This window comes from Siphateles boraxobius, unplaced genomic scaffold, assembly GCF_051911475.1.
Source record: "Siphateles boraxobius isolate OS27281-9 unplaced genomic scaffold, OSU_SipBor_1 12, whole genome shotgun sequence".
In the NCBI taxonomy this organism is placed as follows: domain Eukaryota; kingdom Metazoa; phylum Chordata; class Actinopteri; order Cypriniformes; family Leuciscidae; genus Siphateles; species Siphateles boraxobius.
This window is the reverse complement of record NW_027508722.1, coordinates 15,196,514-15,223,973: the sequence shown is the minus strand read 5'-3', so window position 1 is coordinate 15,223,973 and position 27,460 is coordinate 15,196,514. Positions and strand designations below refer to the sequence as shown.

Here is a 27,460-nt window from a genome sequence, read left to right as displayed (position 1 = left end):
AACGACTTGTATAAGAGTGATATGACAGTTGCTCTTTTACCATTAGCAAATTGTAGCAGACATTACACAATAATAATAATAATTCAAAATAGATCAGGGGCAGTAAACTTATTAACCTTTTTACAAAAGAATAGAAAAGTTTCCCCCGAAAACTTCCAGTCCTTCTCATTTAACTTCAGTTTTATTATGAGGGGGGTGATGGAAGGGGTGGAGATCTTGTCTGAAGTGCTCTATCGATGACCTCACGCTAGAATTTTGCCGCGTGAAGGTACGGCTCTTCCTGATTGGTCGCCCGTGTCACAGCGGCACTTCAAAGCCGTGAGAGGAGCTACAATTGTGCTGGAATGGGCGGACCACATCATTGTATTGCACACCTCTAAAAAAACAGTGCTCTGATTCATAAATATAAAAAGATCCTCTGAGGAGGGCACTTTTGTGATGGCAACTTCACTTCTAGGGGTGAGTCTAAGGAGTTTCGTGCTGGTTTAATTAGTTTCCTTTATTGTCCTGCCGTGGGGATTAAAATTTCTTGGGTCAGCCGGGGAGAGAGTCACTTGATTATGTTTTAAGCGAGAGAAACGAGCAGGAGTTCCATTTCTCAACTACGACATTGTATGTATAACATTCATTGGTATTTATATGCTGTGTTTCGCTTTTGTTTTATAATTGCTACGGGTTGTATTTCAGTAGCTAGACGTTTCTTTCCAACCACCATTCAGGTATGCTAAGGTTGTTGTATTATAAGGAAGCGAGTCAAAACTGTTCTCCTAATGCACTTAGTTCCCAATTATAGCATCTTTGCTTACCTTCTAATTCATTTTGTTCCAGGAGGAGCCGAGATTGGGGTCGACTCCTTTAGCCATGTTGGCTGCGACGTGTAACAAAATCGGGAGCCCGAGCCCTTCTCCTTCCTCTATTTCGGATAACTCCTCTTCGTTCGGAAAAGGATTCCACCCGTGGAAACGAGCGGCAGCCAGCAGCTGTAGTTTAGGATCCAGTTTATCCTCTTTCACTCGGAATGGTGGTGGTTTAAGCGACTCTTTTGGCACGAACTCGTCCACGGGATCCAGTGCCTTTTCCTTAACTTCTGGTACTTCACCCAACTCCCACTTCGGAAACGACTACTCCGTTTTCCAGGCTTCTGTTTCCAACAACTCCCAAGAGCCCAGCCACCAGCCCATGTTTATTTCCAAGGTGCACACGTCCGTGGACAGTTTGCAAAGCATTTACCCGAGAATGAGCGTGGCGCATCCCTACGAGTCGTGGTTCAAGTCCTCGCACCCTGGCATACCCACGGGGGATGTTGGCACCACGGGCGCATCCGCGTGGTGGGACGTGGGAGCCGGCTGGATTGACGTGCAGAACCCGAACGGGACCGCGCTCCAGACGTCCCTTCACTCCGGTGGGTTGCAGACTTCTTTACACTCTCCTCTGGGCGGATACAACTCAGACTACTCGAGTTTAAGCCACTCTGCCTTTAGTACCAGTGCGTCCCCGCATCTCCTGACCACCGGTCAGCACCTCATGGACGGATTCAAACCCGTGCTCTCCTCTTACCCGGACTCCAGTCCCTCTCCCCTGGGTGGAGCGGGAGGCTCAATGTTGACTGGGGGTCCGACGGCCTCGCTGGCGGGATCTCCGCGGTCCTCAGCGCGGCGCTACTCGGGCAGAGCGACGTGCGATTGCCCGAACTGTCAAGAGGCGGAACGGCTGGGTCCAGCTGGGGCGAGCCTCCGCAGAAAGGGGTTACACAGCTGTCACATTCCCGGTTGTGGGAAAGTGTACGGCAAAACGTCGCACCTCAAGGCTCATTTGAGGTGGCACACCGGAGAAAGGCCGTTTGTGTGTAACTGGTTGTTCTGTGGGAAGAGGTTCACGCGCTCCGACGAGCTCCAGCGACATTTACGCACGCACACCGGAGAGAAGCGCTTCGCTTGTCCCGTGTGTAACAAGAGGTTCATGCGGAGCGACCACCTCAGTAAACATGTCAAAACGCACAGTGCCGGTGGCTCGTCAGGGTCGGGGTCTGGGGCGAGTGGAGGGAAACGAGGGAGTGACACCGACAGCGAGCACAGTGTGCCCGGTAGCCCCTCGTGCCACTCACCTGACCTGTTGCAACCTTCCGAGTCTGTCCCGACCACGGGCATGAACGGCCGAGCGAACTCCATCGATTAATCCCATTTAAAATGCTCGTGACACAATTTCTACAATGGACTAAATTTATTTGACGGTTCACAAAAGGTTGTGCTGTTCGGTCGGTAACACTATATAAAAACTTCCAACAATTGAAGTTAACGAAAGTGGTAAAACGGTGAACAGATCGATAGATAATGCACATTCAATTATTAATATCATGTATGAAACAATATAAACCAAATTTCATTCCTTTTTAGCTAGTTGAATGTGCATTAACTAATTTTCTGTTAAGCTTAATAGCTTATATTTGTTAAGGTTAACTGTAAAAGTTATTATAAAGTGTTACTGGTGAGAAATAACCGTGTGGCCATTTCACTTGGAGGTTGTAAAGTGATTTAATTTACGATTAAAATGTAATTTACAATGAAGTAAGTCTGTTTTGATCTGCACAGATACTAATCGACATGAAATGGTGAATATTAAAAAGGACATTATCTGATATGTGATTCTGATGAGGGTTTTGTCGAATAGTCTTATTTTACTTACTGTTGTTATGAAACAGAAAACAAAAAAAATGTATTTTACCCATCAGTAAAGTGGCCTGTCATTGCTAACTTTTTTTTCCTCAAAACCAAACTGTGGCACTTTATTCATGAACACTACTAAAATCCAATTTCGTAAGGATAACTTGCCGTAGTGTTGAATAGACTTCGTTCTGTCAGTTACAAAATCATTTTTTTATATTCGGGGGTAAAAAATAGTCTATATATCGCACATTGGTCTTTGTCGAAACTACAGACTACAAATCCTAAGTTGTATGAATTGTACTTATTTCCTGTTGCTGCAAAAAACTGTACATATTGAAAATAAAAAAGAATAGACTAGAAGGTTATTCCACACTGATGTAAAAGTTGGGTATGTGTTTGTTCAAGACGCAAATTTTGAATAGTATTTTTTAGTTGCATATATATTGACTGTAGTAAATATCAAAACTGTATACGGGAGTGTTTTTTGTGAAGAAAAACGTCATATTTATCCACGAGTTGGACTTGATTTTTTTTGGAGGTCTGTCTTAGACGCACTTTTGAAATTATTTGTAAGATTTTCAATTCAGAATTCAGTGTTTAATCACGTTTTCTAATTTATGTAAGCATGCACATGTAAGGTGAGCGTTCATTTATTTGATTTCACATCATTTATTTGAGAAATTGGCTTTCTAATTTAAGCCACTCAATAAAGTCAACATGGATTCAGCCACAGTGAACGATTTGCCGTTGATATTATTACTGCAATGTCCAACTTCTATAACTGAATCTGTGATCAAGTGCAGGACTTGTTACGCCATTTCATTACCAATTGAAAAAATAAATAAAAAAATGTGTTAAAATGTTAAAAACTGCAGTTGTTGTGAAACCAAAATGAAGCAACTTTAGTAAATTGATGTTTACTATTTGCTCTATAGCACATATTTTAAATGTGACTTACACATTCCTTCCTAAGAATATATACAATAAACGTAAATCTGTGTTTCTGATATAATTGAATCTTAAAGTCTGTGGCATGTAAAATTATTCACTTAAAGGCCTACTTTAACAAAATGAGTAAACCCGTTGCCTTAAAATGAAGTATACATTTAATGCTTAACTGAAAAAAATAAGTTATGTTAACTTGACAATTCCACATTACTTAAATTTTTTTGATTAAGCCTTAAGTTTATTTACTAAATAGTTTTAAGGGAACGGGTTTCCTCATTTTTTTTACGTTAAGTCAACTGATCACTTTTTACAGTGCAAGTTGTTTTATTAGCTAGGCCTACTTCACGGATGATATATTTATATACTACTTATAGTTTTTTTCAATACATCTCAGAACCAAGAAACACAAATTATTGCGTTATTTAGTAGGCATTCAGTAGGATTTTGTGTTTTTCCGAGTGTCTCGAAAATAAACTATGGTCTATTATCAGCGCATAATTGGATATGAACAAATGAAAATGTACGAAGAAAAATGTAAAAAAATAAAAACAGGCTGACCCAGATAAGAGTTTACATTATTTATTTAAAGAAAAACTATCTTGTTTAATTTCATTTAAAAAAAAATAAGCAGAGGAAGGAACGGCAGCAGAGAATTATTGATAATTGCTTTTATTAAAAAATCGGAAAAAATAATCCTAACAATAAACAGTAGGCCTACATATCAGACACAATACAAGAATAAAGTAGCCGTTTCTGTGCGAGAGAAGTTAGCCGGTGTGGGGGAAAAAGGTCCAACATGTTGGAGGCTCAATCCACGAGCACGAGCGCCCTCACGCGCTGATGAGGTCATAAACTAAACACTTGTGCAATGCGCAGAAAACCAATATTCACATTCAAAGGGTTTATGCCTACTGTACAAAGGGTTTATGCCTACTGTACAAAGGGTTTATGCCTACTGTACAAAGGGTTTATGCCTACTGTACAAAGGGTTTATGCCTACTGTACAAAGGGTTTATGCCTACTGTACAAACTCATACAACCAGCAAAATATTAGGTAAAAGTGTTGCAATTGCCTATTGGGGTAAAAGTGTCAAGGGAGTTTTACCTTGCATTGTTTTATGTACAATAAATATTTGTGTATAAAAATTGAGAAAAATAAATCTATAGATATACAACATCTTTCTCGTTTGATATAAGAATATCTGTTCAATGAGCTGTAACAAAGTAACAAAAAGCAAGTAACAAAGAACCCAGATTTTTTGTTTTGTTTCTCCTATAAATGTCTGGCCACCCACATGTCAGAGTTTAAATATTTAAATGCTGTTTTTCAAATAATATTGAGCAGATTTTGATAGTAAGCTTCTTAAAATCACTCAGACAACACCTGTTTAAATTTAAATTTAAATGTAAGATTAACTGCACCATTTAATAATTTATCTGTGCCTTTCATTTTAGATAATACAAACACTAGATTAAATCAGAGGGAGTTGAAGTTAGTGAGCAGATACTTGTGCATTCACCAGAGCACAGTAAGCCCCTTGTTTGGTCATGAGTTGGGCATGTGTTCCCTGCTCAATCACCTTGCCATTCTGAACCACCACAATGATGTCAGCGTTCTGAATAGTGGTCAAGCGGTGGGCAATGACGATACATGTGCGGCCAAGCCGAGCGTCATCAAGAGCCTTCTGCACAATCTGTAAAGCGGGAAAGAAAGAAGTGGTCAAAACCTTTTTGTTTTTTTGGTACACATACATTTACTATGAAGAGCACATAATAGTAAATGCATATTTAAAGCAGCACTATGAAATCTCTTGACTTGATTCATAGGTTTGATCTTCTTTTGTTTCCTTTTCTAAATGTGATAAGACAATAAAACGCAGGTGTGTAGTGTAAATCTGATTTTCAAGGCATTCCCTAAAAGCAACAGAAGCAAAAGTTCAAACTAGCAAAAGTGCCATCTGTTGGTTCAAGACAGAAGTTCATATAGTCTTACAGTGAAAAAGGGAACAGTTTTGACCAAATCAAATGAACTTGATAATGACATACTCTTAAATATTTTTGCGACAGCCTATACATGTGTTACAAACCTTCTCGCTCTCTGTGTCGAGGGCTGACGTGGCCTCGTCCAGAAGCAGAACTTTGGGCTTGCGGACCAGAGCTCGAGCAATGGCTATCCTTTGCTTCTGTCCTCCAGACAGCTGAGCCCCTTTATCTCCAACTCGAGTGTTGTATTTCTGAAGGGATATTACATATGTATATAGGCTAGATGATGAAAACACAGTTTTATTGATGGCATTGGGCATAATATAATATAATATAATATAATATAATATAATATAATATAATATAATATAATATAATAGTAACACTTTACAATAAGGTCCCAATATTTAACTTTAGTTAATGCATTCACTAAAATTAAATAACATTGCTTTAACTAAAACTAACACACACACATGTTTTATAGAATTTCTTAATCTTTGTTAATGTTAGTTAATAAAAATACAACTGTTCATTGTTAGATCATGTAAGTTTAGGTCCATTAAACAATATTAACAAATGCAACCTTTCATTTTTAATAATGTATTAGTAAATGTTAAAATATTGAAAATAAATAATTGCTTTAGAAGTATTTTTCATTGTAAAGTGTCACCAATATAAACTGCCGTTCATTTTTTTAAAGAAATGAATACTTTTTTTCAGAAAGAATGCATTAAATTCATCAAAAGTGACAGTAAAGACAGTTATAAATGTTCTAATAATAATATTATAAATAAATGATCCTCTTTTGAATATTCTATTCACCAAACAATCCTGAAATAAAAAACTCCCATGAAAATATTAAGCAGAACAACTGTTTTCAACATTGGTAAATAATAAGAAATGTTTCTTGAGAAGCAAATCATCATACTTGAATGATTTATGAAGGATCATGTGAAACTGAAGACTGGAGTAATGATGCTGAAAATTCAGCTTTACCATCAAAGGAATAAATTGCATTTTAAATTATTTTAAAAGGTAATAACATTTCTCAATATTACCGTTTTTAATGTATTTTGATCAAATAAAGTGTAGTGAACTTGTTTATAAAGCTAAACACACACACACACACACACACACACACACACACACACACACACACACACACACACACACACACACACACACACACACACACACACACACACACACACACACACACACACACACACACACACATTAATGAAGACATTATGCATACCTCTGGGAGGCCAAGGATAAAATTATGTATGTTGGCCTTCTTCGCAGCTTCCTCGATCTCCTCCTGGGTGACGTCACGGCTATTGTCTCCATACTGAATGTTCTCAGCAATGGTGCAGTCAAACAGGATGGGCTCCTGAGACACCAGCCCCATCTGATTGCGCAGCCATGCCAGGTTCACATTTTTGGTGTCATTACCATCTACAAACTGTGCAACATGCAAAAAAAAAAATCAGGCATAAATTGATCACTTGAGCTAAAATAATGGTTTAGACCACTAGGCACAAAACAACCACCCGGTGAACTCACCACTTGGCCTGCCGCGGGGTCGTAGAAACGTTCTAGAAGCTGAATGGTGGTGCTCTTGCCACAGCCACTGCTGCCCACCAGGGCCAGAGTCTGTCCCTGAAACACTGCTACATTCAGGCCCTGTAGGACTTTCACATTCTGACGGGTTGGATAGGAGAATTGTACCTCTCGGAATTCAACATGCCCTGAAAAATTTGTCTGAAAAAAAGAAAATAATTTATTTATTTTTTTAAAAGGGACAAAGAATATTATTATTATTTTTTTAAATTAAATTAAATTAAATTAAATTAAATTAAATTCTTCTGAGAGCTTCATGCTACAAACTCTAGAATTTCACACTTACTGGTCGGTCTCCAGACTCATCATAGATATCAATGGCTGGTTTTTTCTCTAGCAACAGTAAGATCCTCCCAGCTGCTGCTTTGGCTTTGGCAAAGTCAGGAGCGAATGATGAGGACTGGCCAATGTTCATCGCAGCAAAGACAATCACAGAAAATACCCTGGGGAGGAGGAATCAACACAGCAACATGGTATAAAGTATGTATAAAGTTGAATATTTTTATAAAAAAAAATTTGATCCTTCATACAAACTGTACTTACAGGAAAACATTTTCATATTCTGTGTAACAGCGTGCAATAAGCCAGGCTCCAAAGCGGAAGATTGCAGCATTGACCAGGTAAGGAATGGCTTGTGCGAGGGCAAATGTGATTCCGTAGATGGGTGCTTTACACAAGCTAGATCTGAAATATCACATATTGCTTTTTGTAAGATTTGGCTGTATCAGATTTAATGTTGACTGAGCGTGTGTTAAGGCAGGGATTTTCAAAGTTTTGCCATCACATAAAAATAGCCATTTGTAATTTTCGAGATTTAAAAAAAAAAGGTTTTGCCTACACCCACAAATATAAAAATGATACTCTTGTGAGCAGTGTTATTTTAGTATTATTTATATACAATTATTGTATTTATTAACATATTAAATTAGCTTTCATCTTCATATTTTCATCTTCAATTTTTATATTTTAAAATATATTTTATATTTTCGTATTTGTTTCAGCAATTTTGTTGTGCTTTTGTCATTTTTACTACCCTGTTAAATATATATATATATATGTGTGTGTGTGTGTGTGTGTGTGTGTGTGTGTATTTATATATTTTCATGTACAAAGACTGATTATAATGCATGAGTTAAATATTAAGATTTTCAAAATTAAATAATCAGACTTTACCTCTAGTCAAGACAAACTATTAAATATATCAATTAAATATAAAAATATGTATTAAACATAAAAATATTTTTAAAATAAAGTAAATATTTATTATATATACATTTGTATCTTTTCACACAAATATAAAAAAAAAACATTTAATTTAACATTTTAGCTAACCCTATTATGATAGTTATTATCGTTAACTAAAACGAAATATATTAAAACATTTCTGTTAATTGAAATAAAGCTGAAATACAATATAAATATTAGTTGAAAATGGGATTATTTGAAATGTTGCCTTGGCAATAAGCTGAAATAAGTTTAAGTTGAAACACTAAAGTTATTAACTTGAAATAAATAAAAACTCATAACGAAATTAAACTAAAATTAACATGAGAACTTAATAATATTAATTATAAATATTAACAAAACTAGGGTAAAACAACACTGCTTGTAAAACATTTTATCTTTTATATTTTGCCTAAAATTCTCCATGGGCCCTCTAGCACATCCTTGTGGTCCTGGACTTCAGTTTGAAAACCCCTGTATTAAAGGTACAATATGCAGAATTTTTCGCCACCAGGGGTCGCTAACCTCTTACAATAACAAAGGCGTAATTTGATGAGGTATATTCCACATTAAGCTGAATTATGGATCTTGTCGTCAAGCTGATGGATCTTTTATAGATGAGTGACTACATTGAGTGACTGATGTTTTTAACATGACTGTGGTATGAAGCAGGGCGCGATTGCTAGACGTATACCAGCGCCACACACCGCGAGTCCCGCGGATATAAAGGAATAAGGACATTTCATTCTACCAAACTACACGCTAGTGCTGAATTAATACTCACACAGGTCAGTTTATTAGATGAATTAAACTTAAGGTAACGCAGCGCTGTTCACTTGCTCTAACAGTTACACTATCACACTAAACTGCATTTGAGTGTGTTGAATGTTGCTAGTTAGGTTGTTTGTTGGCTGTATGAGACTAACTAAGCTAGATCAACATTAGAATAACATACAGATCATATATTTTAACATTTCATGTTGAACTAAATAACATTGATTAGTTTTATGTACATTTGCTCACCTGTCTAATAAAGTACATGCAACACTCGCGTCTCTGTCAAGTCGAAGTTAGTCGCGGACGTGGAGCTCTCGGCATCTCGAAAGATGTTGATCTTCGTTTTAGTCATTTTTTTGTCTCAAAGTCTGCTTGCCATGGTCCATAATGTTTAAATAAAACAACAACAGCGTGAGTGTCATGCTAGGCATAACGGGCATAACCCAGTTGTCCCAACTGTCGCCATGGTTACTATGGCAGTGCAAGGTCAAACCTGGCGGAAACCGAGGGTAACGCGGATATGACGTCATTGACCGGCGACTCCTCACCCCTGCTCACACGTCCCATTTCCTTGGTTAAAATCGCAGTTTTCTCACGATTTACAAATAGTTGGAAATATTTGGGACATTGTAAGTAATCAACTAAACAAAATATATAACATTGGCCTAGTGGTTTTTGAATATTTTACTGCAGAATTCTTACATATTGTACCTTTAAGGGGATTTAGTATTTTAGTCTTAAAAAATTATTTTACCGATATGGCTTGTGCAGGCTGTCAATAAACTTTCGGAAGAAGACATCTTCACGGGTTAACGCGACGACCGTCTTGAAGTTCTCAACAGTTTCTGTGGATATCTGAGCAGAAGAGTTGGAAAAGATACCATAAGCAACCATTTCATCTTACGTAATCATTTACAGAATAAATTGAATCACTGTTCTTAAACAAAACCAAAAAAAAGGGTCAATGACCAGAGTACCGTACCTTGCCAGACATCTCCAGGGCACTCTGGTCTTTAGTGGTGTGTCCTGCCATGGCTCTCATCTGGATGAAATTTGCCCCCGTGAGGAAGGGGACACAGGCAAGGATAAGCAAGGTGAGCTGCCAGCTATGGATAAACGCCACAATGACAGCGATGCCAAGAGCACAGATAGTGTTTGTGGCTAGTCCTAATCTGGATCCTGCTGCCTAGAAATGAAACAAATAAGACACTACACAACTTAACAAGCTATTTGGACATCGGATCTTATACTAAAGAATCTGATTGCCACAAAAATATAAAGCACCACAACTGTTTTCAACATTTATAAGAAGAAGAAATGGTAACACTTTATTCCGATGGTCCACTTAAGACATTCTACTGACTATAAATAACTTTGCAACTACCCAACTTATTCTACTAACCCGAAACCTAACCTACTGATACTCTAGTGAGAGTTAAGTAACTTATAAGCAACTTCATGTCAAATAACTGTCATTCCTACTCTTACAGTAAGTTACTTATAGTTTGTAGAATGTCTAACGGGGACCAATTAAATAAAGTGTAACTTGAAGGAATGTTTCTTGAGCACCAAATCATCATATTAGACTGATTTCTGAAGGATCATGTGACACTGAAGACTGATGAGTAATGATGCTGAAAATTCAGCTTTTGCTCACAGGAATAAATTATATTTATTTTACTGTGTTTTTGATCAAATAAACGTAACCTTGGAAAGACTTCTTTAAAGAAACAAAAAATTAAAAATATTAGACCCTAAACTTTTGAATGGCAGTGTACCTGTGAATTTAAATAGTTGCACTATTAATACCAGAAGCCGTAGTCAAATGGATTAGCTCTCACATAAATACGACTGAGAAACAGATTCAGCCAGGCCTATAACGGTTTAAAGAGATGGATGTAATGAACCACAGCCAAAAACACAGGCTGCATCCACAGTGAAAGCTTAATTACTGGTTCTGATGGCAAATCACTGTGTTCCACTCACCCCTTTAACCAGAGACGCATCTGTGGCTAATTTAGTGGTCAGGACTCCCACTGCATTGTTGTTGTCATCAAACCAGGCAATCTCCTGTTAAGAGAAACAGGCTTGAGGACCCCATCATTTCAATAGCCATTTGTTTGTGCCAGATTAGCTCTCAACTGCATTACTAGTATATAGTAATGAGTGATAGAAGCAGGAAATGTGCTGTACCTGTCGTATCATGGCGTTGAAAGCCTGCCTTCTCAACCTCATGGTTAGAAGCTCCCCAGATTTACCAAACATGAAGCCCTAGAAGAGAAAAAAGCAACAGATGTGAAACTGGAAAAATAGTAAAACAGTATCATTTTGAGAACAGTGTTTTAAAGAACAATAATTTGCTTTTATTCTACACTACATTTGCATGTATATTTAGACATTATCAAAGACTACTTTCTGTCACAGACTACTACTGTCTCTCTATCTATCTATCTATCTCTCTCTCTCTCTCTCTCTCTCTCTATCTATCTATCTATGTATCTCTCTCTCTCTCTCTCTCTCTCTCTCTGTGTGTGTGTGTGTTTCTATTTTACATCCAATAAATGCAGCCTTGATGAGTATAAGAGAACTTCTTTCAAAAACATTGTAAAATTCTTGCTGAACCCATTTACACACAAGATTTAAATGTTGTGCTTGCATGTGCAAAAGTTGCCTTCATTAAGGTTAGGTGGTTGTAAGGTTTTCTGGTTGGTTAATACTAATATGAAGGATGTCTAAGTTTAGTACTAAGCTAACCACTAACCCCAAGTATAAAGCAATGGAAATGCTAGCGAACGCTACTAATAACCCAACAAAATCTCACCTGGAAGAAATAAGTGATAAAGGCCACTGCTCCAGTTAACAGAAAGAAGAGCGAAAACATCATGGTCTTCTGTCGCTTTACCTCAGGGTCGACCTCTGCAAACACCTAAAAACGAATGAGGTTCTATTAGAATTGAACATCCTAGTTAACTCATTATAAATGCTATGTGCTTATGGGACTAATATAATGTACAATTCACAATTTTTATATCAATTATTTTAAAATAATCATGGGGAGATGAGCAGGAAGCAAAAATATACACAATAGAGATTTTTATTCAGATTTATGAATAAAGACAAAGGACACTCACACCAATAATTTTGGCAAACAGAATGGCTACACAGGGATAAACAGCTCCACCCACAAGGCTGGCCAGAATGCCCACCAGCAGGTAAGGCCATTCCGGCTTGTTCAGAGCCAGAATTTTAGTGAAAGGAATTTCTGGAACTTTTTCCATTTCCTACAAGAGAATTTTTAACATCATCCAATTACTCCATTTATGAACTCTCAATAGCATCAAAGCAGCGGAGATTGTGGAGTATGTACCTTTTTGTCTTTTTTGGATTTCTTGCTCTTCTTTCTCGAGGACCGTCTCTCACTGCCACGTCTTAAGCTTCTTCTAAGGGTTCCACTCTCCATTTTCATTTCCTCTCCTCCTTCGGGAATCTCTGTGTCAGAAAATTCCTCACCGGTGTCTCCCTCAGAAACATCCAGAATATCATCTTCATTGGCATCAAGATCTTCACTTGGTCTGTCTGAGGTCTGTTCATGTAAATCAATAGAAAAAAAAAAACGTTATGCCAAAGAAACCCAAATATGATGCTCTCTTGTGAAAGACCTTCCTTAAAGGATTCAGAGTTTTCAGGGAGAATTGTTTTCTACATTTTTACATATAAAGACTTGTGTATACTGTGTAGCATAGGCTATTTATTAAGTGTGATATTATAATGGTAATATTGTTTCCATTATAATCGTCTTTTATATTGTCATGGCACTGCAAACAACACACACACACACACGCACTTTTATATAGTCATGGCACTGCAAACAACACACACACACTTTTATATTGTCATGGCACTGCAAACAACACACTTTTATATTGTCATGGCACACACTCACACACACACACACACACACACACACACACACACACACACACACACACACACACACACACACACACACACACACACACACACACACACACACACACACACACACACAATATTATTTAAAAGTTTGAGATCTGTGATTTTTTTTTACAGAAAGTAAAATTTGTATTCAGAAAGGTTGCATTAAATTGATCAAAAGTGAAAGTAAAGAAATTCATAATGTTACCAAAGATTTCTATTTCAAATCATTGCTGTTTTTCAATGCTTAGAAAAAGCTTTGCCGTCACAGGGATAAATTAATGTCGACATTATATTAAAATAGATTTTTTTTAAAACTGCCATATTACTTTTTTTGATCAAACAAATGCAGCCGTGGTGAGCAGACGAGACTTTAAAAAGCATTAAACATTACTGACCTCAAACTTCTGAAAGGTAGTTACATCTTATATCATTTTATATCATAATTACATATAATTATTATATAAATATATAATTAATATTTGTTGAAAAAGAAAATTCTACTAACTATAAGAATAATATAAGATGTTAAATCTTTCAAGTAATAATAAAAAATAATAAAAAAAGTGTATTCTTTCTTACTGGCATTACTGTTACAAATACGGGCTGTCAATAGAATAAAATAAAGGTGATTCATTTCATGGTTTCTTGTTTAGCAAGCAAAATAAAACAGTAAGAATATTGCTAAAAGTATTAAGTTTGAAAAAACAGATTTAGGCAACAACTGCAGAGAAATTCATAAAGTCGGTTCTGTCCTGTCCCACCATCAGATAGTTCCCATGTAGAGAGACATACATGTACCTGTTGCATTACGAGAGAATAGTACACTCCTTTTTTGGCCATGAGTTCTCTGTGACTGCCCTGTTCCACCACTTTGCCGTCGCTGAATCCTGCAATTATATCCGCTGAACGAATAGTTGAAAGGCGGTGTGCAATCACAATGGTAGTTCGTCCTGCTCTGGCCTAAGAAACAACACACAATTATTTATCGCTTGTTTACTGCAGTGTTGCAGTTTTGTTGGTTTGGGTTACACTTTATTTTAAAGTGACATTGTTACAGTGTAATTATGCATTCAAGTGCTGAGTATTATTAATTAACTACATGCACTTACTATAGAGTTAAGGTAAGATTAGGATTTGGTTTAGGGTTAGTTGCAAGTAATTATGCATAGTTTACTGTTATTACTATGGTAAGTACATGTAACATATGTAACATGGACACTGTAAAATAAAGTGTTACCAAACTTTGTTACCATACCAAAAACTGTAATAAAAGATATTCCTATTAGCAGCTGCAGCTATATATATTTTCCAGTACTCATGCAAATGTCCTTCCTGCACGTCACAGAAAGAACTGTTTTGCATTACCTTGTCTAAAGCTGCCTGAACGATGGACTCGCTCTGTGTGTCCAGGGCTGATGTGGCTTCGTCCAGCAGGAGGATTTTGGGGTTTTTGACGAGAGCTCGAGCAATAGCGATCCTCTGCTTTTGGCCCCCGCTCAGTTGAGCCCCCCTCTCGCCAACCATGGTATTTAGCTTCTATCTCAGAGAAAAACATTTTTTTTAAACATTTAACCCCTTTTCAGACTAAACACAACTAGTGTAGTGCACATACAGTGTAAAAATGCTAATTTCAAAATAGAGATCCACCCATTTGAAATTCTGGCCTAATCCCTAAGCGGTCACCGTGATTTTGCCAAGTAAGACAAACACATTTTGTTGGTCCTGGAAAAACATTCCTGTCTGAAAATTAGGTCCTAACCTTATCTCTACCTCTAAACCTAACCCTACCCATAAGTTATCCCTAAAACCAGAGGGAAATGACAGGTGAATTACACTGATTTAGAAACACCTAAAGCTGATTGTAAGTCTAAACTTCACATAAACTGTACATTTGTTCCTCATATCTGATTGGTTGTTTGGAATGTTGTTCCAGGATCAACAAAGATGTTGATCCAGGAACATTTTCTACTTAGTGAAATCACGTTCACCTAAGGGAAGCAGATAATTAATTTCAAGTTATGGCCAAGAACTGATAAATTGCCAATATTAAAAGTCTATTTTGTCTAAATTAAAAAATTAAACACTAAATTTAGGCATCCCACCATATGACAAATGTACATTTGTAGATTATATATCAATATGTTATTAATTTTTTTTTTGTAAGATTAACTTTAAGGGGGCATTAGATGATCTAAATGTAAAAATAGGGGAACTGTGTATGCAAAATTAAATATCCATTTAAATTTTTTTTATATTAACAAATATGGTGCTGATATATTATGCATTTCGATTTCTTAGACACTGTAATTTATTGACTTCATAATGAAAACTTTGGTTCTGCAATTTAAAATAACTTTAGTCAAAACCTTTTAAATAAAAATTTGACACTACTCACATCTGGTAGTTTGGAAATGAAATCGTAGGCATTGGCCTCTCTAATGGCTCGTTCAATATCCGCATCAGTGGCGTCTTCTCTGCCGTAGCGTATATTCTCTGCGATGGTGGTTCCGAAAAGAACAGGCTCCTGACTCACGATACCCATGTTCTCCCTCAGCCAGCACACATTTAGAGAACGGATATTATTACCATCCAGAGTCACCTGCACAACCGTACACATTTCATAAACTACTCAGTTCTTCATTCCTGAAAGATCGTGAGTAATCTGAATGACAACATATTTTGTATGAGGTGAAGTATTGAAGGAATGCAGCTTTTACTGAGCGGTGAAATGATTTACTGAGAATGATTTATGGTTGCTCATTAGAAGATTCTTTGGGCATATCAGTGTTACCTCCCCTGAATCCGGGTCATAGAACCGCTGCAGAAGCTGAATTGTTGTGCTTTTCCCACAGCCACTGGCTCCAACCAAAGCAATGGTCTTTCCATGAGGCACTTTCAGATTCACTCCCTGTAGAATCTGCGATGGGACACATTGTATCAGTCATCAGTATGTCACCATTTCTACGTCTGTACAATATATCATCACCATATCAATAATAAGTCAATTTTACAGACATAAAATGTATCAATATTGATCGATAGAAAAAAGGATGGCCACATTTTAGTTTATGGTCCAATTCTTACTATTAAGTACCTATTAACTATGACTTTTTCCTCAAATAACTCCTAATTACTGCTTATTAATAGTTTGCTATTTGTTAAGTTTAGGTATTGGGTAGGATTGTGGGATGTAGAATATGGTCATGCAGAATAAGGCATTAATATGTGGTTTATACGTACTAATACTATTGCTGTTCGATTACATGATAGAAAGTCTAAGGCCTTCAAAAGCCATACAGCAAACCCATCTAATCTGGTGCCTATTAAACGACAAACTAAGATTGCTGTGGGGACAAAAAGTAAGACCTTTGGTGGCCTTTGGTTTGAGAGACCTGGGTTTGAATCCACTGTGAGACACCAATGTGTCCCTGAGCAAGGCACTTAACCCCTAGTTGCTCCAGAGGCGTGCGACCTCTCACATATAGCAATTGTAAGTCGCTTTGGATAAAAGCGTCAGCTAAATGAATAAATGTAAATGTAAGACTGTTAAGTTAGCACTTTTAAACATCCGCTCACTTAAAAATAAATCACTTCTAGTCAACGACTTAATAACCACATACAACCTGGATTTTATGTTGCTAAATGGAACTTGGTTAGAAGACAGCTGCAGTGCAACAGTCCTCAATGAAACAGCCCCTCCTAACTTTACTTTTATGAGTGTCTGCAGAGCTGTTAGGAGAGTAGGGGGGTTAGGTGCTCTCTTAAAAGATGTCTATCAATGTAAGCAAATATCATTTGGGAATTACCCATCTTTCGAATATCTGGGTATTGTGTTAAAAGGTGCTCCACGCATTTTAATTATCATTGTTTACAGGCCTCCTAAATACTCTCCAGCCTTTGCTGAGGACTTTACAGAACTGTTATCAACAATTTCCTCAGAGTTTGACTGTTATGTCCTTGCTGGAGATTTTAACATTCACATAGTGCAGAAACCAATATGGGAAAAGAAATCAAAACTGTTTTAAAAACTTTTGATCTGACTCAGCATGTACATGGACCCACACATAATCGTGGACACACTCTAGATTTACTTATCAGTAAGGGTCTAAACATTTCATCAATTGTTATTAAGGATGTAGCACTGTCTGATCATTTCTGTATTTTCTTTGATATATTGATCTCTCCTGCCATTGAAGCTAGAACCGTGTCTGTCAAGAAGAGATGCTAAAATGAGAACACTAGTGTACTATTTATGAAGGCTATATCTTTAACACCAAGCATATCTGCTGACTCTGTTGATTTTCTCCTTGATTCTTTTAACTCAAAAGTTAAGAGTGTAATTGATGATATTGCTCCTGTGAAAGTCACGAAGAAGAATGGCAGACAAAAAGCACCTTGGAGAAACTCAACAGCAGTGCAAAATATGAAAAGACAATGCAGAAAAGCAGAGCGCATGTGGCGGAAGACAAAACTTAGTCCATTATAACATCTACAAAGACAGCCTCCACGCTTTCAATATGGAACTAGGCAAAGCTAGACAGACTTTCTTCTCGAATATTATAAACAGCAATATAAACAACACGCACACTCTTTTTGCTACTGTAGAGAGACTGACAAACCCACCGAGCCAGATTCCCAGTGAAATGCTCTCAGTGAGAAAGTGCAGTGAGTTTGCTTTCTTCTTCTCTGAGAAAATCAATAATATCAGAAAGATGATCAGCTCATCCTTGAATTGCGCTGGGGTCAGGCAGATCAGACAACAGCAGGAGAAAGTAGTCACTATGTCTGATTTCGAAGAAATTGATGGCAAAATTTTGGAAGAAACCGTACAGCACCTTAAAACATCAACCTGCGCCCTTGACGCACTTCCAACATCTTTTTTCAAAAATGTGTTACACAGCTTAGAAGCAGATCTCCTAGAAGTGGTAAATGCCTCACTTTTCTCTGGGAGTTTTCCAAACTCCTTGAAAACTGCAGTTGTCAAGCCCCTCCTGAAAAAGAGCAATCTGGATAAGACCATATTAAACAACTATAGACCGATCTTCAATCTTCCTTTCATAGGCAAGATCATTGAAAAAGTTGTCTTCAATCAGCTGAACAAATTCTTAAGCTCAAATCGATACTTTGACCATTTTCAATCTGGTTTCCGACCGCATCACAGCACAGAGACAGCGCTCATAAAGATAATAAACGATATTCGCTTAAATACTGATACAAGCAAATTATCAGTGCTGGTACTACTCGACCTCAGTGCTGCATTTGACACTGTCGATCACAACATACTTCTTGACAGGCTGGAAAACTGGGTTGGGCTTTCTGGGATAGTCCTAAAATGGTTCAGGTCATAGTTAGGAGGGAGAGGTTATTATGTGAGTATTGGAGATCATAAGTCTGAGTGGACACCCATGACATGCGGAGTCCCTCAAGGCTCAATTTTTGCATAACTCCGATTCAACCTGTACATGCTCCCAATGAGCCAAATAATGAGAAATAACCAAATCGCTTACCACAGCTATGCAGACGACACACAGCTCTACTTAGCCCTATCACCTAACGATTACAGCCCCATTAACTCTCTGTTCCAATGCATTGATGAAGTAAACAATTGGATGTGCCAACACTTTCTTCAGTTAAACAAAGACAAAACTGAAGTCATTGCGTTTGGAAACAAAGATGAAGTTCTCAAGGTGAACGCATACCTTCAGTCTAGGGGCAAACAACTAAAAATCAAGTCAGGAATCTGGGTGTGTCTCTAGAGTCAGACCTTAGTTTCAGTAGTCATGTCAAAGTAATAACTAAATCAGCATACTATCACCTGAAAAATATTGCAAGAATTAGATGCTTTGTTTCCAGTCAAGACTTAGAGAAACTTGTGCATGCTTTCATCACCAGCAGGGTTGATTATTGTAATGGACTCCTCACTGGCCTTCCCAAAAAGACCATAAGACAGTTGCCGCTCATACAGAACGCTGCAGCGAGGATTCTGAGCAGAACCAGAAAATATGAACATATCACATCCTCAGGTCTTTACACTGGCTGCCAGTTACATATAGGATTGATTTTAAAGTATTATTACTGGTATATAAATCATTCAATGGCCTAGGACCTCAATACATTGCAGACATGCTCATTGAATATAAACCCAACAGATCACTCAGATCATTAGGATCACATCAGCTAGAAATACCAAGGGTTCACTCTAAGCATGGTGAGTCTGCTTTTAGCTACTATGCCAGCCACAGCTGGAACCAGCTTCCAGAAGAGATCAGATGTGCTCCTACAGTAGTCACATTCAAATCCAGACTCAAAACACATCTGTTTAACTGTGCATTTACTCAATGAGCACTGTGCCACTGTTCGTCCGACTGATTGTACTGTTTTTTATTTTATATTTTAATTATTCTGATTTCTTTTGATTATTCCTGTATTTTATCTTTTATTCTAAACTGTTTTAATTATTCTGATTTCTTTTGATTATTTTAATTTCTTCTATGTAAAGCATTTTGAATTACCATTGTGTATGAAATGCGCTATATATATAAACTTGCCTTGCCTTGCCGAATAAACAGCCAACATCCTAGTAATATACATGCTAATAAGCAACTAGTTAATTGTGAGAATTGGACCCTAAACTTTTAATAATTTTGGTAACATTTTAGAAGTCATTTATTAACACTTTAAAAGTAATCTTTAGCAAATCTCAAAATGAATATCCAATTTCCTACTTATCTTATTTTGAGTTTTAACATTTTATTTTTATGTAGACAAAAATAGTATCTAATTTTAATAAAGCCATTTATTGGTTATCAGCCATAACATAATTATAAAATCCCTCATTCAAGTTAATCCAAAAATAATAATAATAAAAAAAAAGATAATTTTAATTTCAACAGACATAATGTACAGCATGACTGATACAATTCCTAACAGGTGGGAAAATATGCTGCTGTACCTTCACATTTTTTCTGGAGGGATAGCTGAAGTTGATGTTCTTGAATTCAATATCTCCTTTCACATGGTCTGGTTTGTGACCTTCTTTTGAACTGCTGTCAATGGGACGAGGCTGCAACAGTCATCCAGAATAACAATATGGGCATACATATAATAAAAAAATAACTTTATTATGAAGAACGAACACAGACTGAAAGTTTGTACCATGTCAATTGTTTTGTAGACCTCATAGGCCGCACCCCGGGCCTTGGCGATGCTCTCCAAGTTTGGAGCTCCTTGACCTAGAGAGAATGAGCCAATCATCACAGAGAAGAAAACCTGAGGACAAAAGTAACTATTAAGAAATGTCTCCTGCTGTAGCTTTATTCAGAAACAGATAAATTCTTTAAAAAAACGTACAGTGATGACCCTTCCGATGGTGTAATTCTCTGGTTCGTCCACAGACAGTTTTGTTCCATACCAAAATGCCAGTGCATAGGTGCCAAATATAACAAACTGTGTAAACCCCATGGCCACATTAGTGGTTATAGCTTTCTTTACCCCAAAGTTCTTTGCATCCACCAAGTTTTTCTCATACCTAAAATACAGAAAATAGTTCAGTCATAGAAAACTGTCACTCTGTACACACAAAAGTTTGGTCGCATTCTTCACATTAAGAAGACCCAATCTTATCTCTCACATTTAAGTGACAAATTAGTTGTGAACTTGAAGAGTGAAAGGTACAGAATGTGCTCACTTTTCCACTGCTTTCTTCTGTCCATTAAATGCCACAACAGTCCTGATAGCGACCAGAATCTCTTCAGCTACTGCTCCAGCTTTAGCATACGCTGAAAGCTCCTTACTGGTCAAGGTGGCAAGAATCTGTAGGAAAACAGATTCAGTAAGTTATGACAGAAAAGTAAAATATTATTTTGGGCTCTACAACTTAAAGGGATAGTTGACTCAAAAAGTTTCATTTTTGGGTGAACTATCCATTTAACTTGATAGAGTTACCAAAATTGGCGTACATTTGTATTTGTACTGAAGCCACATCAAATAATTACATTTATAAAAATATGAATTATTGAAATAAAATATTATAACCTACATGACATGTTCGCACCGCGAATCTTCGTTAGCCTACGTGTCTAACCATCTTAACCACCAATACTCGCAAAACTCTCTGTGTTTTGTTACTTTCGATAAGAAACAAAGTATCATCTTTCAAATTCTGATAATTTGATCACGAAATTCAAACAATAGGCTAAATGCTGTTTTGTCGCTCTTTGATGTGGCGCGCGACAGATCGCTACGGCGCCTCAAGTGGCAGAACTGAGCGCGAGTGAATGCGATCAAAATAGACGTCAATGAAGAATGAACATCTGATCTGAAAGTATGTTGAAAGATACAGTAGGCTACACCGTACTGATCATATCTCGTGTAATCGCTCAATCAGTGTTTCAAACGCGGAAAGACATCAAAGACATAAACAATATGCTAAGTAGAGTCATTCAGAGTCCACACACACACACACACAGAAATGAACTGGAGAGGAGAATTTTGCATAATATAGCTATGAACTATTTTAGCCTAAATATTCATCATCTATTGTGATGTTTAAGTCTGTCATGAAAACAAGTTATGACAGCCACTTTGTAAAATAAATGATTACGTATTTCATCAACGAATTGGAGTAGAAACATAATTTTATAATTAGATTGAGAATGCAAAAACTTCTGTATGTGCAATTTACATGTTTGCATACAATTTGTTATTTTAGCGTTGATTATTATATCTAAAAATAAACAGCAACTGAATTCAATAGTTTGGGATCTGTTGTTAATTGTAACCTTTAGCCTAATGTGCAAGGGCTCCCTAGTTTACAGCATTTGCAGAGATAGATTTAGTTTATTCTTAAGAAATGTTTCATTATAATTGAATGAATTTAAAGACAGAGACACATTTTTTCAGTAAACAACTGCTTTAAAAAAGGAGAAAAGGCCATTTTATGTTTAGTTTTCTCCCCACTTGCTGTACCGAAACATCATTGCTGTGTACTAACATATATACAGTTTGTTAGTGATGTACTGAAGCCAAACAAAATGATTATCACACACACACACACACACACACACACACACACACACACACACACACACACACACACACACACACACACACACACACACACACACACACACACACACACACACACACACACACACACACACACACACACAGGCTATATGTATATATCATAAAATATAAGGTTTGTATACAATATATTGTGTATAGGGTATAATATACATTGTGTATAGGTTATTTCATGAAACCATTTGATCTAAAAAAAAAACCCAACAACAACAAAAAAGAAAAACAAGGAGTTTACACACTTTAGACCAAACAGCAGCTGATCCCGCTAAGAGGGGACTGACGGCAAGAATGACCAGCGTCAGCTTCCAACCGTAGATGAAACCAATGATGAAACCAGTAAGAAATGTGCAGAAGAACTGTACAAACACACAGATCTTGTCCCCGAGGCCATCGTTGATTGTGTTTATATCACTGCGTTGGGAGGGAGAAAAGGAGATCCATACATTTTGAGATTAAACACCTGAAATGTAACCCAAAAACATATCAGGTGACAGAAACAAGAGTCTGAAACATGGTTGCACTTCACTTACTCCGTAAGTCTAATGTTCAGCTCTCCGATCGGATGCATGTCGAACCATGACATCTGCTGGTGGAGGATGGCATGAAAGTACTTCTCCCGGATCCTCTTTGTTTGCTTCGCAGCAGTTAGCAGGAAAAGCATTACCTGGAATGTTCCAAGGACCAGAACCGCAGCCCCGATCGCAACAAAGTAATAAGCATATCTGTGTAAACAAACCTCCGGCTTAAGTTAAAGATCAACAAAGAAGTGAATCAAAGGTAGAAGATACGGACAGTCAAAACTTAGAGACTGATGTTAATAATAATTAAGAAACTTCATTGTCAAATAATAACAATGACTCTGACACCAGAAGGCACTTTGTCACTCACTCACTTTGTCATTTTTTCTTCAATGCCTATTTCAGGGGAACCTGCCAAACATGTTGAGTTGGTAATGTTCAAGTTTGCAATGGAGTTGCCTGCAAACATTTAGCAGAAACATTTCTTGAAACCAGTAGTTCCAGACCACTTCATTCAAGTAAATATTTATGAAATGATTGCTGAACTGTAACACTAAGGGTAAAGTTTACATTAGCAACTCAAATCAGTCCATACTGACAGACTTTCAAATATATGAGAAGGACTAATGTCATTCGTTCACATTGATGTTTCCTTATCTTTCAAAACTATGGGTGTTGTACTATTAAATATAGGCTACCTGTCATATTAAATTGCTGCCCGCTCATCACAAAGCTGTCAGTCATTTGTCCGAACACCACGCACATGAGAGGCAATGCAACGCCATGTGCAGCTGCACACAGCAGGCCGATCAGCATTAGCAGAACCTCCAGACAGGTGGCATAACGAAACTGCAAGCCAACAACAAACATATGAGTCAAACGCATGACTTCTGTTCTCAGGGCTTATCATCGCATCTTACATCACTGCTTAACAAAGCTACAAATGAATTATGTGATGTAGAAGAGATGCACATTCTTACCAGCTGAAAAAATCCAACTGTTTTCACCGGCTCTTTCTTCGGTTTGGGCTTATTTTCCTTTTTGCTATTTAAACAGAACAAGAAATAGTACAAATGAGAAAAAGCCCTCTAGTTTTACAGCACTTTTTTTTTCATTCTGGGCATTTTTTACCTTTATGAAGCCATATCGAGGGGCACAGTCATCCAAATACTTTAACTGAATTAATTACTTATTAATACAATCACTTCGGTGTCTAAACCTTAAACAGAATAGAATAGAATACAGGATATGAAATAAAATGTCAGACCATGGGTTGACAAACTTGATGCAAACTGGTCTTTTTTTAAAGACCAATACATTATGTGAGTAAAATAAAAGCCTGGAAATCATGTTTTTCTTTTTATTAAACAATTGTAATTTGCATTGTATACTACAGCCAAAATAAATTAATAAAATATTATCTGACTATTAGAAGTATTTAATAGTTTTGATTTAAGAAGTATTAATTCAGATGTTTTTAAATCCTGTGGTTTTCCAGAGCATACTGACATAAAAAAGTAAGCTGGCGACAATAGCAAAGAGAAATTTGAAGGATACAACACAAGCACAAATTTTTCTTGAACATTTTGGATATACCACAAAATGCTTATAAAAACCTTTTAGATTTAGATTTATTTTTGTTATTTTTCCATTATTGGACATTAAATACCAATGAATTGGTCAAGAAGGCACAACAGCAATACTTCCTTAGAAAACTGATGAACTTCAATATGCCATCTAAAATCCGGAGTTCGTTTAAAAAATATACTGGCTTTTTCAAGCTTTATAATGTCAGTGAATGGCCGTTTCTGTTGTGAAGTCCATAAAAGTGCTCCACACTGCTCCGGGGGGTTAATAAAGGTCTTCTGAAGCGAAGCGATGCGTTTGTTCTAAACATTAAACGTTTAAAACGTTTTTTTTACTTTATAAAGTTTTAAATATGGATATTTTTCTTACACAAACGCATTATTAACCCCCCTAAGGATCTAGTTAATTTCTGAAATCGTCTTACATGTTTCTTTATTTGATCAATTAATCTACTTTTTAATTAATCTGAAAAAATCAAATACGCCCAGTTTTTCTTTTTTTTAGACAAATGCTTTCTCACAAAAAAAAAATCTGTTTCTACCTGAAAAGGCCTTTGCCCTTTGATTTGGCAGAGGACTCCTCCTTTGGCGTGTCTTCCTGAGGTTTCTCATCCTGGGTGTAAGCTAGGTTGACGAAGCCCTCAGGTATCACCTCTGCAGAAAAGGGGTTTATGTTTACTTGAGGAACAGGTGGGGCAAGTCTAAGGTGTCTGCAGAATCTAAATTATTAATTCTAAATGATCCAGCACTTTACAAATTAGACTATCTATGTAGATATAATATTAGTACTGCCATTGCTTACTACAAATATCGTTGGCTCTTATAACAAGTGAGGTTTTCACAATTGTAAGTCGGTTTGGAAAAAAGTGTTTGCCAAATGAATTAATGTAAATATAAAATGTGAAGTGTACAGGGAACACACCATGCAAGGAAGGTGGAGGGTCTGTCAATTGACCGTTTGGCTCTTCTTTCATTGTGATTGCACAGTGTTTGTGTTGCTAGATAGAGAGAACAGTCGGGTTCATAAGGTGGTACACATTGTGTGGTGTCACAGGTAAATCTTCTAAAATAATTGATTTGGTTATTTTTTTTCCAGAAAACAATCATTGTACTGGTGTTTTAAGAACCTCAAAATCAAAGCCTCATCTGAGGAACCTAAACGTTTTTAAATCTCCACACTCTTAGAAGAAAAGATTATATGGAACCTAAAATGGTTCTTTCAGGTGGATTCCCATGGGATCTTTTTTTTGGATTTAGTTTTAATTAATTAATTTCGTTTAGTTAAACACAAAAGTATTATGTAATCATTTAAGACATTTATAATTATAGAAAATTTTTGGCATAAAGTGCTCTTTAAAATTGACTCAAGAACCTTGTGGTTCTATATAGAACCCTATTGCAACCTTTTTTTCTGAGAGTGCAAAGAACCTTAAAGGCAACACAAGAAGCGTTGCAAAACAACAACAACAACTGAAGAACCTATTTTCAAAAATGTAGCCTAATAATGTATTTTATTCAATGCGGAGAGAGGATGAAAAAATGGTAATTGTGCAAATAACAGATTTATTACAGGAAAATGATATTATTTCCCTAAAATATTCTTATAAATAGGCTACAGGACCTGTAAATACTCATAAAACGAATATTATTTTCTTTACCCTTTTCTAAACCCTTTTTCTTTACTGTTATTATCTAGCATGTTAGTGTTATACAATTTATCAATAATCCCGCCTCCACGTTACCTAACCAGTTATAAACGGAAGTGTAGTAGGCTAAAATTAAAATATGAAATGTTATGATCGGAAATGCATAACATAAAAAAGGCTACACAAACTACAAAAAAATAATAATAATTTTAATTTCAAAACGTTAACTGTCACCCATAGCCTATACACATTTCTATATAGAAAATATAATATTGTCATGGTTTGTAATATTTACCATAAGTAGGCTAACTACACTACGCAAAAAAGCATAGGCTATAATATATAAATAATTTTATTTTTTGGCTTACCCCATGTGGTGATCGCAAATGCTCCAAACGGACATACAATATGAAGGTAAAGGAGACTCTGTGACATGATATTTTATAGCGCGTTGTTCTACCTGGACACGCCTCGTCCTGACGAAAAATGTGGGCGTGCAAAGGAAAACTGTGACTTTTGACCTTATAGCGGACAAATCTGGGTTATATGAAAAAATGAAGAACTGATAAAAAGGTACGAACTTTGTTCCTCATAAGAATTAAAGATTGCAGAAAAACCTGTTTTTAGTAGGGTAGCCTATTTTTCAGTTGCCTTCAATGATTTCTGCTATGGTGCGCGTTCATCAGTGTTCATAAAAAGTGTTATTTCTTTCGACGAATTACTTTTTCCTATCCACATTTTATATGCCCTTTATAGGCTCTACAAACGTTTTCAACGTTTTGTGAGCGTTTTCAAACAATTGTTCTGCTGGTTTGAGCATCCTCACCAGAGCAACCAATGGCGTGAGTCTGGGGGCGGGATTTGCTGTTTGCTCGACCAATGGGAGAGGAGGGGAGAGTTCGTCAAACCTGTTGGAATACTGTCATAATACTTGCAATTCTGTTTGATGTAATGTCACACTTCATTAGAGTAAGTGGGGAAAAGTTCGTCAGCACAAACTTCATGTTGTATTTACTAAGCCTTGGCTTACATTTTAAATAAAGTTTAGTAGTATAATTAATAATAATTAATGGCGGGTGTGTCTGTTTGTCATCAACATTATCATTAACATTCTGATCCAGATTCTGAACATTCAGCTGATAATTTCCCTTAGACACTATATACAGTGTACCAGTAATTGCTATATAATGCTTGTATTGTTTGTATTGCAGTGTAGTGTTTTAGGATGTTTGATAATCTGCAATAGGCTACTCAAAAACTGACCAAAATATATAGCACACCAAGTCAAAATGACTGAAGGACTGAGCTTGACTTATTTGGCCCCGTGGAGATGTGTGAGAAATCTGAGGTAAAAAAAAAACAAAAAATACACCTGCAGATTATCTGTCTTTGTCAATCAAACAAAATAGGAGATAAATATTTTTATATTAATAATATATGACATAGACAAA

At 36.7% G+C, this 27,460-nt stretch overlaps 2 protein-coding genes across 4 annotated transcripts; one reads left to right on the top strand and one right to left on the bottom strand.

The window, feature by feature from the left end:
* The first annotated feature begins 360 nt into the window (after positions 1–360).
* Positions 361–3,532, top strand: sp8b (sp8 transcription factor b). Of its 2 annotated transcripts, none has more exons than XM_077209192.1 (2): positions 361–459; positions 829–3,532. In XM_077209192.1, the coding sequence occupies exons 1-2, from the start codon at positions 439–441 to the stop codon at positions 2,173–2,175; spliced, it is 1,368 nt and encodes a 455-aa protein (XP_077065307.1). In that variant the 5' UTR covers positions 361–438; the 3' UTR covers positions 2,176–3,532. The 2 variants fall into 2 exon arrangements, with proteins under 2 accessions (XP_077065307.1, XP_077065308.1); XM_077209193.1 differs by having other exon boundaries at positions 430–612; positions 829–2,711.
* Positions 3,533–4,264: 732 nt separating this feature from the next.
* abcb5 (ATP-binding cassette, sub-family B (MDR/TAP), member 5) lies at positions 4,265–26,782 on the bottom strand. 2 transcript variants are annotated; one of them, XM_077209190.1, is made up of 30 exons: positions 26,378–26,542; positions 25,286–25,361; positions 24,906–25,017; positions 23,758–23,821; positions 23,476–23,626; positions 23,152–23,236; positions 22,790–22,981; positions 22,499–22,670; positions 20,863–20,987; positions 20,526–20,703; positions 20,331–20,444; positions 20,128–20,238; positions 15,967–16,092; positions 15,571–15,774; positions 14,541–14,711; positions 13,974–14,135; positions 12,586–12,801; positions 12,350–12,499; positions 12,040–12,144; positions 11,412–11,489; positions 11,205–11,288; positions 10,201–10,404; positions 9,973–10,073; positions 7,761–7,901; positions 7,504–7,660; positions 7,161–7,358; positions 6,853–7,059; positions 5,699–5,845; positions 4,634–5,305; positions 4,265–4,566 (listed from the first exon to the last, which is right to left on the bottom strand). In XM_077209190.1, exons 2-29 carry the CDS (start codon positions 25,335–25,337, stop codon positions 5,105–5,107), a joined length of 4,008 nt encoding a protein of 1,335 aa, XP_077065305.1. In that variant the 5' UTR covers positions 25,338–25,361; positions 26,378–26,542; the 3' UTR covers positions 4,265–4,566; positions 4,634–5,104. The 2 variants fall into 2 exon arrangements, with proteins under 2 accessions (XP_077065305.1, XP_077065306.1); XM_077209191.1 differs by having other exon boundaries at positions 4,265–5,305; positions 26,378–26,782.
* Positions 26,783–27,460: the final 678 nt, after the last annotated feature.